The 13,036-nt window shown below is 33.7% G+C and overlaps 1 protein-coding gene across 1 annotated transcript; it reads left to right on the top strand.

Annotated features, from left to right (window-relative positions):
- The first annotated feature begins 10,155 nt into the window (after positions 1-10,155).
- On the top strand, positions 10,156-11,825 carry LOC111385339 (protein YLS3-like). The gene is made up of 2 exons (XM_023009725.1): positions 10,156-10,606; positions 11,416-11,825. Exons 1-2 carry the CDS (start codon positions 10,282-10,284, stop codon positions 11,685-11,687), a joined length of 597 nt encoding a protein of 198 aa, XP_022865493.1. The 5' UTR covers positions 10,156-10,281; the 3' UTR covers positions 11,688-11,825.
- Positions 11,826-13,036: the final 1,211 nt, after the last annotated feature.

Below are 13,036 nucleotides of genomic sequence, written 5' to 3'. Positions count from 1 at the left end.
TTCGACTGATCACCGATTGCTCTTGACGAAATGTTGGTATTAAATGTTATGAGTTTACGTTTTAAATTATTATATTGTTTGGACGTACGTATCCTACTGAGTGTAATTACTCACTCCTTCAAATTCAATATTTCAGATCAGTACGGTCAACGTGGATGGTGGCTGAGCGGTGCGCAGGTTGCCAAGTAAAGAAAAACTTCGCAAGAAAACGTTTTAAAATAATTCTGTTAGGATTATGTGCTTCAATTTAATTCTGTTTAAAGTTCTATGTTTACGCGACATTTTGTTTATTCAATTTGGTATTTGAGTATTAAATAAATCAAGAGTTTTAAACTTCGAATTAAATATTTTCGCTTTATGTATGCGTTACGAAATGATATCGGTAACACCTCAAATTTTAAGTCGATAAAATTTTGGGGCGTTACAATAAACACTAGAGTTACTTCATTTTCTGGGAGTTTTCAGAAACTCAAAGGTTAGTTGAAGAAAGCAAAGTTGCAAAACGTGAACACTCCAAACAGGCCAATTTTTGCTCCTTTCGATCCGACATTCGTGTGCGCAGGTCGCGCCTACACACAAGTTCAAGGTCCGAAAACAATTTCGATTTGTGATTTGCACCCCCTGCGTGCCCACATGGAGAGAGCTTTTTTGCTACACATGATTATACCCTTTTAAAGTGTAATCCTATATAAAGTGGTTCATACTTTCTTCATTTTTTTATGTGGGACTAGTTTTATTTCCCACATAAACCATCTTCCAATAATAATCTTTGAGCTCTAATTTCTCATTCATCCATTCATTAATTTTGGCAAATAAATATATAGTTTCGATACTCTCACGGAGGAGAACAAGGATCAACTTTGATCTTCCAAGTTTGACCAACAAGTCCCATACAAATTTTATGCCAAAATCATCCATTAGCCCATTTTTTCCAACAATCCCCAAATGAATGAAAATTGGGAGAGACATGATACCGTGAGACACGAGACTTGGTCACCGTCAGACACAATACTAGGTGATAAAGTTTAACAATTGAAACCTGCATAGGATAGGTAAGTATTACCCTTTGAACATTTCCTTGTGAAAGCATATTTACTTTACTAGCTGACTAGTAGACGTGTTTTCCTTGAACTGTTCTGCCATTTATGTAAACGACGATATACTCCACACAGGATTCTTCCTAACACAATTCAGTTCTCATTGTTATGTTCGTTTTAGCCATGAACATATACCTGGTTTTGTGAGAGTTCTTAAGAATTGAGCCCCACACAATTCTCTTAGAAGCGGCCACACTTCTCTCTCATATAGGTGATTTCTTATTACAAGTAACCTGCATTACTTAGCTCGAAATTCGATGCATAAGAATCATTAAAAGCCTATTGCTTATCCTTCATCCTTACGGGCATCACTGTTATATCATAGGAATGGACATGAGGAAACACCCCCACAGTGATTTTATTAAGCTTTTACAATTAGGTTGTCAATTTGAACATAGATCTTGGGATCTCTAGTCAATTAGGTTGGGTTTCCTTTGTAATGACTTATATATTCAAGGGCTTAAACCCCATTCCTTTCGATGATTTTTCAACTAACTCTCTATTTAACCCTTTGGTTAGCGGATCCGCAATGTTATCTTTTGACCTTACATAGTCAATAGTGATCACTCCAGTTGAGAGTAGTTGTCTTATGGTATTGTATCTACGACGTATATGTCTAGACCTGCCATTGTACATGTTACTCTCTACCCATTCTATTGTTGATTGACTATCACAATGTATGTAAATCACTGACACAGGTTTTGACCATCTTGAAATATCCACTAAGAAGTTAATTGACCATTCGACCTCTTCACCATATTTATTTAGAGCTATAAACTCAGATTCCATCGTAAATTTGGCTATAACTGTTTGCTTAGAGGATTTCCATGATATGACATCACCTTCTAATGTGAACACAAATCCACTAGTGGACTTTGAGTTTTTTATATCAGATATCCAATTAACATCACTGTATCCTTCAATGACCGCTGTATATTTGGTATAATGTAGTCCATAGTCACGAGTATATCTTAAGTACTTTAGTACTCTTACTATTCATTTCCAGTGATCAACTCATGAATTACTCATGTATCTACTCAGTTTACTCACTTGTAGGCTATGTTTGGTCTTATACAACTCATCAAGTACATTAGACTTTCAATAACTCTCGAGCATTGTACTTCAGAGACACTTTTACCTGTTGACTTGTATCTATCTGTGTTCTAGACAAACTAGTATCATCTTTATTGAACTTTTTCAAATTTTTGTCCACATAATGTCACTGACTTAGAACCAGCCCATCTGATATTCTTGAGATTTTGACTCCAAGTATAACATCGGCTAAACTCATATCTTTCATGTCAAATCTCGAATTCAACATATTTTTAGTGAATTCTATCATCTTATTGTCACTACCAACAATAAGCATGTCGTCAACGTAAAGACATAAAATGACATAATCATCTTTAGTGTCTTTGAAGTAAACACATTTGTCATACTCATTGATTTTAAATCCATTTTCTATTATGACATTATCAAATTTTGCATATCATTGTTTGGGTGCTTTTTTCAAGTCATATAATGATTTCACCAATTTACAAACTTTTTTTCCTGCCCTAGTGGCGAAAACCACTCGAGTTGTTCCATATAGATTTCTTCTTCTAAATCTCTATTTAAAAATGCAGTTTTAACATCCATTTGATGTATTTCAAGATTTCGCAAAGCAACAATTGCAAGTATCAACCTAATAGATGCTATTATTGTTACTGGAGAATACGTATCAAAGTAATCAAGACCTTCCATTTGTTTGTAACATTTTATTATTAATCTGACCTTTTATTTTTCGATAGTTCCATCTGCCCTCATTTTCCTTTTCAAAATCCATTTATAGCCTATTGGTTTGCTTCCTGGAGGAAGATCCACTAGCTCCCATGTATGATTTTGGAGTATGGAATCTATTTCACTTTTAATAGTCTCCTTCCATTGAGGTCCTTCCAATGAATTCACAGCCTCTTGATAATTTTGAGGTTCACTTTCTAGCATATAAGTCAGAAAATTAGGACCATACGATTTTTCTATCCTTACCCGTTTGCTATGTCTAACCTCAATCTCCTTTTCTAGTTCGTTGTCATGACTATGTTCAGTCATAGTCTCATATATTCATTTGGAGGAGCTTGCTTCCTCTTTGGACTTGTACGAAAATACATGTTCAAAGAATAAAGCATTTCTTGATTTCAATATCGTGTTTTTGTGTATGTCTGGAATTTTAGAATCATATAAAAGAAATCGATAAGCACTACTATTGTGTGCATAGTCAATGAAGATACAATTTACCATTTTTGGCCCTATTCTTATCTTCTTTGGTGTTGGAACGACCACTTTAGCAAGACACCCCCAAACTCGTAAGTATTTATAGGAAGACTTTCTTCCTTTCTATAACTTATAAGGGGTCTTTTCCATTTTTTTCTGAACACCTTATGTAAAAAGTAATTTGCTAATAACACAATTTTACCCCATATGTTCTGAGATAACCCAAAACATAGTAGCATTGCATTCATTATTTCCTTTGAAGTACGATTTTTCTGTCCAGCAACACCGTTTTGTTGCGGTGAATAAGGTGCGATGGTTTCATGTATGATTCCGTGTTATGCACAAAATTTCGCAAATGGTGCTTCATATTCACCTCCTCGATTGCTTCTTAACACCTTAATTTTCCTATTAAGTTGAGTTTCAACTTCATTCATATAAAGAACAAATTTCTCTATAACTTTATCTTTACTTTTTAGCAAATACACATAGCAGTATTTTGTACTATCGTCTACAAAAGTAATGAAATACTTGTTGCCACCTTTTGTTTGTACAAGTTTTAAATCACATACGTCACTGTGAATTAAATCAAGTGATTCTGTGTTCCGTTCAATTGATTTAAACGATGACCTTGTTAATTTTGTCTCAACACAAGTTTTACACTTATGTTTTAAATCAATATGGAATACGGGTATGCAATTCAAGTTACCTAGTCTTTGTAAAGTATCATAATTAAGATTACCTAATCTACCATACCACAAATTGGAAGACTCAAGCAATAAGCAAAAGAATTTGCTTTATTCATTTTTGGTTTAACAACCATTACATTGAGCCATCGGAAACATATCATTTTCCGACAAACATTCTACTTTTTGATAAAAATAACTTTGTCTGACTCAAATATAATGCGAAAGCCGTGCTTATTCAAAAGCGACTAGGACACTAGGTTCTTGCAAATTTTCGGCACATATAGCACATTGTTGAGAGTCAGCTCTTTTCTTGAGGTCATCTTCAGAACCACCTTTCCTCGGCCCTTGATTTCAGACGTTGCTGAATTTCCTATGAACAACTTCTTCACATTCTCAATTGCTTCAAACGCAGCAAACAGCTCCTTATCAGAGCACACATGCCTCGTAGCACCGGTGTCAATCCACCACTCCTTAGGGTTTGAACCCACCTGGTTCATTTCAGAAATGACAACTGAGAGATTCAACTTCGACACATCTTGTGCCATGTAGTCAACCACATTTGCTTCTTTCTTCTTCTTTGGCAATAAGCACTCTGAAGACTTGTGGTCTACTTTGTCATAATTGAAGCATTTTCCTTGAAATTTCTTCTTAGAAATTTCACCTTTCGATTCTTGCTTGGTCCTTTTGCCACCGGATGGCCCAGACTTGTTTTTGTAGTTCTTACTAATTTGACCAAACTCCACAACATTGGTTTTAGTCATACCATGATTGAACCATTTCTTTTCGAAACTCTTATTGTCTTTTTCAATTCGAAGTCTAACAACTAGTTTTTTGACGTTTATTTCTTTTCGTTTGTCCTTCAAATAATTCTTGAAATCTTTCCATGCGAGGGGAAATTTTTCAATAATTACAACCACTTGAAAAGTTTCACTCAAGGTTATCTCTTCGGCATGAATTTCGTGAAGAATCACTTTGAGTTCTTGCACTTGACTGATAACTGTTTTGAAATCCACCATTTTATAATCTAAGAATCTGTCGACAATGACGTTTTAAGCTCCGGCATCCTCAATTTTATATTTTTGGTCCAACGACTCCCACAACTCTTTAGCAGTTTTCATATTGCTATACACATTGTACAGCGTGTCTGCTAAACTGTTCATAATATAGTTTCGACACAGAAAATTCGAATGGTTCGAAGCATCAAGTACACTGATTGCTTGAATGTCTCCCTCACTCTCATTGAGTTTTGGAGTAGTCCCAGTCAAAAATCTCGCAAGATTCAAAGTGGTAAGATAAAATAGCATTTTCTGCTGCCACCTTTTGAAATTCAAGCCATTGAATTTATCTGATTTTTCTCCATGATTAACCGAAACATTAACGGTATGGCCAGTTGTTGGAGTCACTGTTTGGCTCACAACATGACTTGACAATCTAGCCGCAGTTTGAGCCACAACAGAGCTTGGCCCTTGAACCACAGTTGAGCCCATAGCCTAATTTTCAATAGGCACAGTTTGGGTTACATCCATGTTGGTCGATTCGATTGTCATTTTTGAAAATCAAGTGTACTGATTGCTTGAATATCTCCCTTACTCTCATTGGGTTTTGGAGCAGTCTCAGTCAAAAATCTCGCAAGATTCAAAGTGGTCAGATAAAATAACATTTTCTGCTACCACCTTTTGAAATTCAAGCCATTGAATTTCTCTGATTTTTCTCCATGATTAACCGGAATACTAACGGTATGACCAGTTGTTGGAGTCACTGTTTGACTCACAACATGACTTGGCAATCTAGCCACAGTTTGAGCCACAACAGAGCTTGGCCCTTGAGCCACAACTGAGCCTATAGCCTGATTTCCAGTAGGCACAGTTTGGATCACATCTATGTTGGTCGATTCGATTGCCATGTCTGAAAATCAAGTGCACTGATTGCTTGAATATCTCCCTCACTCTCATTGAGTTTTGGAGCAGTTTCAGTCAAAAATCTTGTAAGATTCAAAGTGGTCAGATAAAATAACATTTTCTGCTGCCACCTTTTGAAATTCAAGCCACTGAATTTCTCTGATTTTTCTCCATGATTAACCGGAACACTAACGGTATGCCAGTTGTTGGAGTCACCGTTTGACTCACAACATAACTTGGCAATCTAGCCAAAGTTTTAGTCACAACAGAGCTTGACCCTTGAACCACAGTTGGGCCCGTAGCCTGATTTTCAGTAGGTACAGTTTGGGTCACATCCACGTTGGTCGATTCGATTGCCATTTCTAAAAATCAAACAAAAAAATTAATTTTCAAAAATTAACAGTATAAGAAACAAATTTTTTTTAGGAATCTGTTTTCAATTTGTTGGAATATAGTGGTGTTAATGAAATCGGATTATTGCATACTATATATGTAGTTTAGATACTGATTTTAAGCATACCGTATATGCAGCTTACTGTATTTGCAGGAAGTTTACCGTAATTGCAGACAACTTATCATATTTACAACTTACCGTATATGCTGTTTACCGTATTTGCAGTTTATCGCATATGCTGCCTATTTTATATGCATTTGACCGTATTTGCACATATTTCTTTACCCTTTTCACATATCGTATTTTCACTTACACCTAGAAATATTGTATATGTAACATACATATATCGAATTGCACTTACTAATTGTTAGCAAGAAAATTCAATATATATATATATATATCTGAAACGTATAAATCCCTAAATAAATAAATAACCGGAAGAATAAATTGCAAATATGTAAATTGCAGAAGATAAATAAATTTTCAACCTGAGGCCTATGCGAGCACATTTCCTTAAAACAAATTCGCTTCCTCACCATAAGTGTTTGAGATTTAATCCGAGCGTCCGTTTTCCAGGATACAACGGTGACTATAAAATTTGAGCATTGTAGAAACTATTCAGACGAACTAAGTTTGTATTGAACAATATCACTACCAAGATGACGTTGAAAATGTAACAGATTATGTATGCAGATAACACTAATTTGACATAATATTTTCGTGTGAATGCAGTATTCTCGTGGTTAGAATTGTTGGAAAATGAGACTTACTATAAGATTAAATCTGCCTATTAACTCCATAGCAATAAACATTAGAGTTGCTTTAATTTCTGGGAGTTTTCGAAAACTCAAAAGGTTAGTTGAAGAAAGCAAAAATTGCAAAACGTGGACACTCCAAACGGGCCAATTTTTGCTCCGTTTGGTCTGACATTTGTGTACGCAGGTCGCGCCCACACACAAGTTCAAGGTTCGAAGGCAATTTCGATCCGTGATTTGCACCCCCTGCATGCGCACGTGGAGAGAGCCTCTTTGCTACACATGATTACATCATTTCAAAGTGTAATCCTATATAAAGTGGTTCATATTTTCTTCATTTTCTTATGTGGGACTTATTTTATTTTCCACATAAACCATCTTCCAATGGTCATCTTTGAGCTCCAATTTCTCATTAATTCATTCATCAATTTTGGTGAATAAATATACGGTTTCGACACTCTCACGGAGAAGAACAAGGATCAACTTCTATCTTTCAAATTTGACCAACGAGTCCAACACAAATTTTATGCCAAAATCATCCACAAGCCCATTTTTTCCAACATACAATTTATCCAATCACATGATAACACATCAAAAATACATTATGTATTGTTGAGACATATAGAGTTAAGATCAAAATGAAGAACAAATTGAGGTCACAATCACTTCACCTGAATTTCAAAAGCACGTAGGCAGTAAATAACTGTGACACATCAACTTACCCAATCTGTGACTTTGTGAGTATCACAGTTAGTAGCAAAATTGAATAGTAAAATGCTTTCACAATGACTATTAAATGAGGTCACATTCTACTGTATTTATATCACATTGATAGCATACCAACAATACAAAACTGTGACTTTGTGACATTTACAGTTAAAACCAAAATATATAACATTTGAGGCCATATACCCATACGAAATCAGATCATCGAAATCAATGTTTCCATTGTATACATCTAAGAAGCCAAAATTTAGAAATAATACACAATACTCCAATCATTAAATTCCATTAACGGAGTTAGAACTTTGTAGATTACAGAAACTGTTAATCTACAGAACTGATGGGCATCGAAATATAATGTATGGTTATTAAATTGTGATTTCAAACCCAAAAATTATCATATAGAGATGAAGATTACGATGGAATTTTGACTGAATGAAATTATAATTCTAAAAATTCACCTGGTTTGAGTTGTGGAAGGTGATCGATGATGGTGGTTTCTGTCGAGGTGTTTGGAGAGATAATTTAGTTGAAATATAACATAATCTCTATTTTAGGAGGTGATAGAGATTTAATCCAATTTATAGTAGATTATCCATTTTCAGTTTTCATTAATTAAGTCAAAATAAATGAATAAATTATTAAAATATTATCATGATTTTATTTGTAACATTATTTTTGAAAAAAATTCTCAAGTTTGTCAATATTGAAAGTGTATTCTTAGAAGTATGGTATAGATGAATTTTTCCCCTTTAATAAACATTATTAACGGGTAACGAAACGGGCTAACTATGTGAGCCTTAAAATAAAGGCCCACATATTGATCCATAAAATGTGGCCCAACTTCGTGATCCACGGCCCGTTTCATCTCTTTTCTGCAAGTAAATTTCATTTATGGTTATTGAACTTCTGGAGAAATCTCAATTAGGTCATTAAATTTTAATTTATCCGAATTTGATCATCCCAATTTTAATGTATTCCTATATTATTTACAATCTCCTAAATTGATAAAGATTACTTAATTGGTAGTTATGGCGTAACACACCTTCCACGTTATCTAAAATGAAATGTCAATTTATCATTGTTACACATAGTACAAGTGTTAAATTATAAAAAAGAAATTGTCTAACCTTTTACTATAGAGATGTTGTCTTACCATCCTTTAAAAAAAGTGTCCCATAGTGATTACGTGAAATACCTATTACGTTGCCAACTAAGTAATTGCCGTCAATTTTGGTGAAGATAGTGATAGTAACAAAATTAAAAAATACATTAAAATTCAATAATTCAAGAAAAATTGAATTTAGCGAGAGCCGATGAACTTCGCCCATTTTCTGCCTTTTTATTTTTCTTCTCCCTCCATTCATAATTCTATAATAAGCAAAATTCTTTCCATGAATGCCATTTCTTCCTAATCCCTTCTCCAATATGGAGGACCTATGCTGCTGAAGACCTTGTGATGTCATAAAATTGCCAAATGATGTCATACCATGAAGTTGTTGGAGTCTACTACCATCTAATATTATAATAAATAAGCCCATTTGAGGATTACCTCTAGTGGGTTGGTGAAGTGACATTCTCTTTGTCCACTTTCATCCACATTACTCACAACTCAACTTTTGAGTCTTCATTTGTTGACACATTGTCATTCATCATTTATCACCAACCTTGACACTTTGAAAATTCTTCTTTTCACATACAATATTTGTACAAAGAACCAGAGAAAAGGGAAAAAATGTGAAAAGTAATGTCTAAACACTTTTGACCTATATACAAGCACTAAGAACAAGATATCCCCACTCCATCTCACCCCCTAAGTTAGCACCCCCAATAAATTTTCTAATTCAAGAGTTACGAGTTATCTTGAAATTGTTATCGTCCACTATATTTTTGACATATCAGCATTATTTTCTTACTAAGCCTTTGGTAGTCATTAAAAAAAGGATTTTTTTTAATTATTTTTTTATTTTTTGGGTTGGAGGGAGGGGGGGGGGGGGGGGAGTTTTAAAAAAAAGATTTTTTTTAATTTTTTTTTTTTTTTTTGGGGTGGGGGGGGGGGGGGGGGGGGAATGAGTTTTAAAATAATGATTTTTTTAAAGAACTTGAGGTTGAAAAGTAGAAAAAAATTGAATTTACGTGTAAAATATTTTATTGTGCAAATGCATGATTGAAAATGAATTTGGAGGAAAAAAAAAGGAATTTTGAAAAATTAGATGACAAATAAGGACTAAATGAAAAGATGTCAAGATACAATGTTTCAATCGAGACGTGGCAAAATGTGTTAATTTCGTTCTATTTGTTAATAAGAAGTAACATCTTGAACTCTGTTGAGATTGGACAACAAGGTAGTCTGGAATTCCTATTCCCCACTACCACTTTTTGCCCTTTTCTTTAAATACTAACCTTATCTGGCCTAAAACCTCTGTATCTATTTCCTTGTTGAGTTCACAACACCATCAAAACACAGATTCCTACACCATGAGTGTGAGATTTTCATTCTTCGTCGTTTCAGTTTTAATGTTATTTGGGTGTGCAAAGTCAGATGACTCCAAGGACAAAGAAGAGTGTGCACAATCATTGGCTGGTTTAGCAACATGTCTTCCTTATGTTGGGGGTACTGCCAATGCCCCCACACCAGATTGCTGCAGTGGACTCAAACAAGTGCTGAAAACAAACAAGAAGTGCCTCTGTGTGGTTATTAAAGACAAAAATGATCCAGATTTAGGCCTCAATATCAATGTTACACTTGCTTTAAATCTCCCTCAAGTTTGCAATACCCCTGCCAATATTTCCCAATGCCCTGGTAACTACACTATCCTTTCTTCAAAGGTCTAAATGGACCTTTTACATTCAGTTTTGGCAGCCTATGATTCTTTTGTAATATAGACTGTACAGTACTTGTCAATATTAAATGAAAATAAATTTAAAATCTTGTCAATTATGCTATCAATTTTGGTACATGTACATTAAAGTTTGACAATTTGGTTGACATTGTCGGATGTGACACAATCATGACCATTGATTTTAACCACATTTATTCAAATCTCTGACTAGATTTCTTACACATAGGAGGATGTCAAATTTAACCTACAAATAGATTAATTCTTATTCTATTGAGTCATTTTTAGTTGTCTAACTTGTGAGCTTTTTTGCGGTCAATTCAGCTCATGGTCTGCTATATGGATTTTACAATATCTAATGGTAAGAAAAGAAAAAAAAGTGTTAAAATTTTCTGGATTATGCTGTGCTCGAGTCATATCTAGTATTACGTACTAAACATGAAGTTAAAGTAGCATTCTTTACCAAAATCAATTTAAGAGTCTGAGTTGACTCGGATTCGAATTTTAACTACTTATTGGTTTGTTTACTATGGTGGACCATACACTAGTAATATAGAAAAAAAATCTTGAGTGCCACTATTATGTTTCGAGTCATATCCGTCTTATGGAGTACCATGTACTACTATGCCTTTGAAGCTTGTGTTGTAGAGAAGGTTGGGTAGTAGTCGATATCATTATATTTTCTAATCACATCCCGGAACAAACACTTAAATAGGCCTCGATCCCGGTATGGATTTTACAATTATATCATTTTAATTGATTTTTATCGCAGCTCTACTCAAGTTGCCCCCAAATTCACCAGATGCTCAAGTGTTCTATCAATTTGGTAAAAATTCCAGCAACAATACTGCAAGCACCCCAGTAGCAGGAGGGCCAAATCCTACAGTTGAAGCCAATCCTACGAGTGCACCTGCAGGAACCAGTAGTACTCCTCGAGCACGTGCCCAGCAAAATAGTGATGGTTTCTGCATAAGAAACAAATGGCTTGGATTGGAAACATTTGGTGGATTAATCCTATTGTGGTTTTTCAGTTCAAATTTTTAATGTAATGGCAAATAGCTATATGAAACTCAGATGTATTACTACTCTCGTTCAAGTTCATTCACTCTACTTAAGGCTCATGTTTTTTCGAAGACCCTTTTTGGTGAAATAAAGACTCATTCTCTAATTTTTGGTTTCAAATGCTCACTGTAAGAATCTAATCTCGATAGTGACCTTATCTAAAAAGGTTCTACCTTCCTTTCACATTCTTACTTGGAACTTTGAGAGTGCGTCGAGAAATCTTAGAGTTATTTTAGAAGTTGTTTAGGAGATTACCAATAATACCTAGGCCTTGATGCTCATCATTTTATTTGAATGAGTTTTGTAATAGTGATTTTTTTAAGAATTTGTAATTTAAAATTTAAAAAAATTTGACTTTATGTGTAAAATATTTTATTATGATAATATGTGGTTGAAAATTAGTACGAGAAAAAAGTGTTTTGAAATAATTAACATCAAACGGGGTTCTAATGGGACCTCGGAATCTACTCAAGGGGTCCTAAGAAATCTAATGTAAGTTTAGTAAGTATTAATTTAATTAACTCAATTTTTTAATAATGATTTTCCATTTTTTTCCCTCTTTTCTCTTTAACTATTTTCGGTGTAATTATATTTGAACCACATTTTTATTTTTTTGCACCATATTTTAATTACACTTAACGATTCATTATAGGATTTATGGTTCCTAACGATTTTTTATGACAATTTTATTATTAAACTTTTCATTAGTTAACACATTTTGTATTTAATAATAGTTTATGTTAAAAAAGTCCATTAAAATAATGTATAAAAAATTATTTTTCATCATATTTTAAAGAATAAATAAATAAATAAGTATGAAAAAAGTATTTTTCTCTCATTTCAAAGTATGAAAACAAAATATTTTGATAGACATGATCATTAAAGATGAAATGTACTAATTAATAAAACGTCGAAGATAAAAATTCGACGAAAAAAATAAAGAAAATAATTGCTACATCAAGCATTTATTGAGGAGTCTAAATGCAATTTAAATATAATGTAACAAATAAAATTTGTGGTGCTAATAAACTATCCTTATTGAGTTGTTAATTTTTGCTCATTATAATACTTATGTCCTTAATGATTTTTCATGTTATTTTTATCATCAAAAAAAAGTGTTAAAATTTTCTGGATTATGCTGTGCTCGAGTCATATCTAGTATTACGTACTAAACATGAAGTTAAAGTAGCATTCTTTACCAAAATCAATTTAAGAGTCTGAGTTGACTCGGATTCGAATTTTAACTACTTATTGGTCTGTTTACTATGGTGGACCATACACTAGTAATATAGAAAAAAAATCTTGAGTGCCACTATTATGTTTCGAGTCAT

Source organism: Olea europaea, chromosome 3 (assembly GCF_002742605.1).
Source record: "Olea europaea var. sylvestris chromosome 3, O_europaea_v1, whole genome shotgun sequence".
Taxonomy (NCBI): domain Eukaryota; kingdom Viridiplantae; phylum Streptophyta; class Magnoliopsida; order Lamiales; family Oleaceae; genus Olea; species Olea europaea.
The sequence above is the reverse complement of the archived record's forward strand: the minus strand, read 5'-3'. Positions and strand labels throughout refer to the sequence as shown.

Excerpts from the sequence above, each read along its gene's own strand:
- LOC111385339 (XM_023009725.1), top strand. The coding sequence starts at position 10,282 with ATGAGTGTGAGATTTTCATTCTTCGTCGTTTCAGTTTTAATGTTATTT. Across the intron at positions 10,607-11,415 it reads CAATATTTCCCAATGCCCTG|CTCTACTCAAGTTGCCCCCA; the intron begins GTAACTACACTA and ends TTTTTATCGCAG.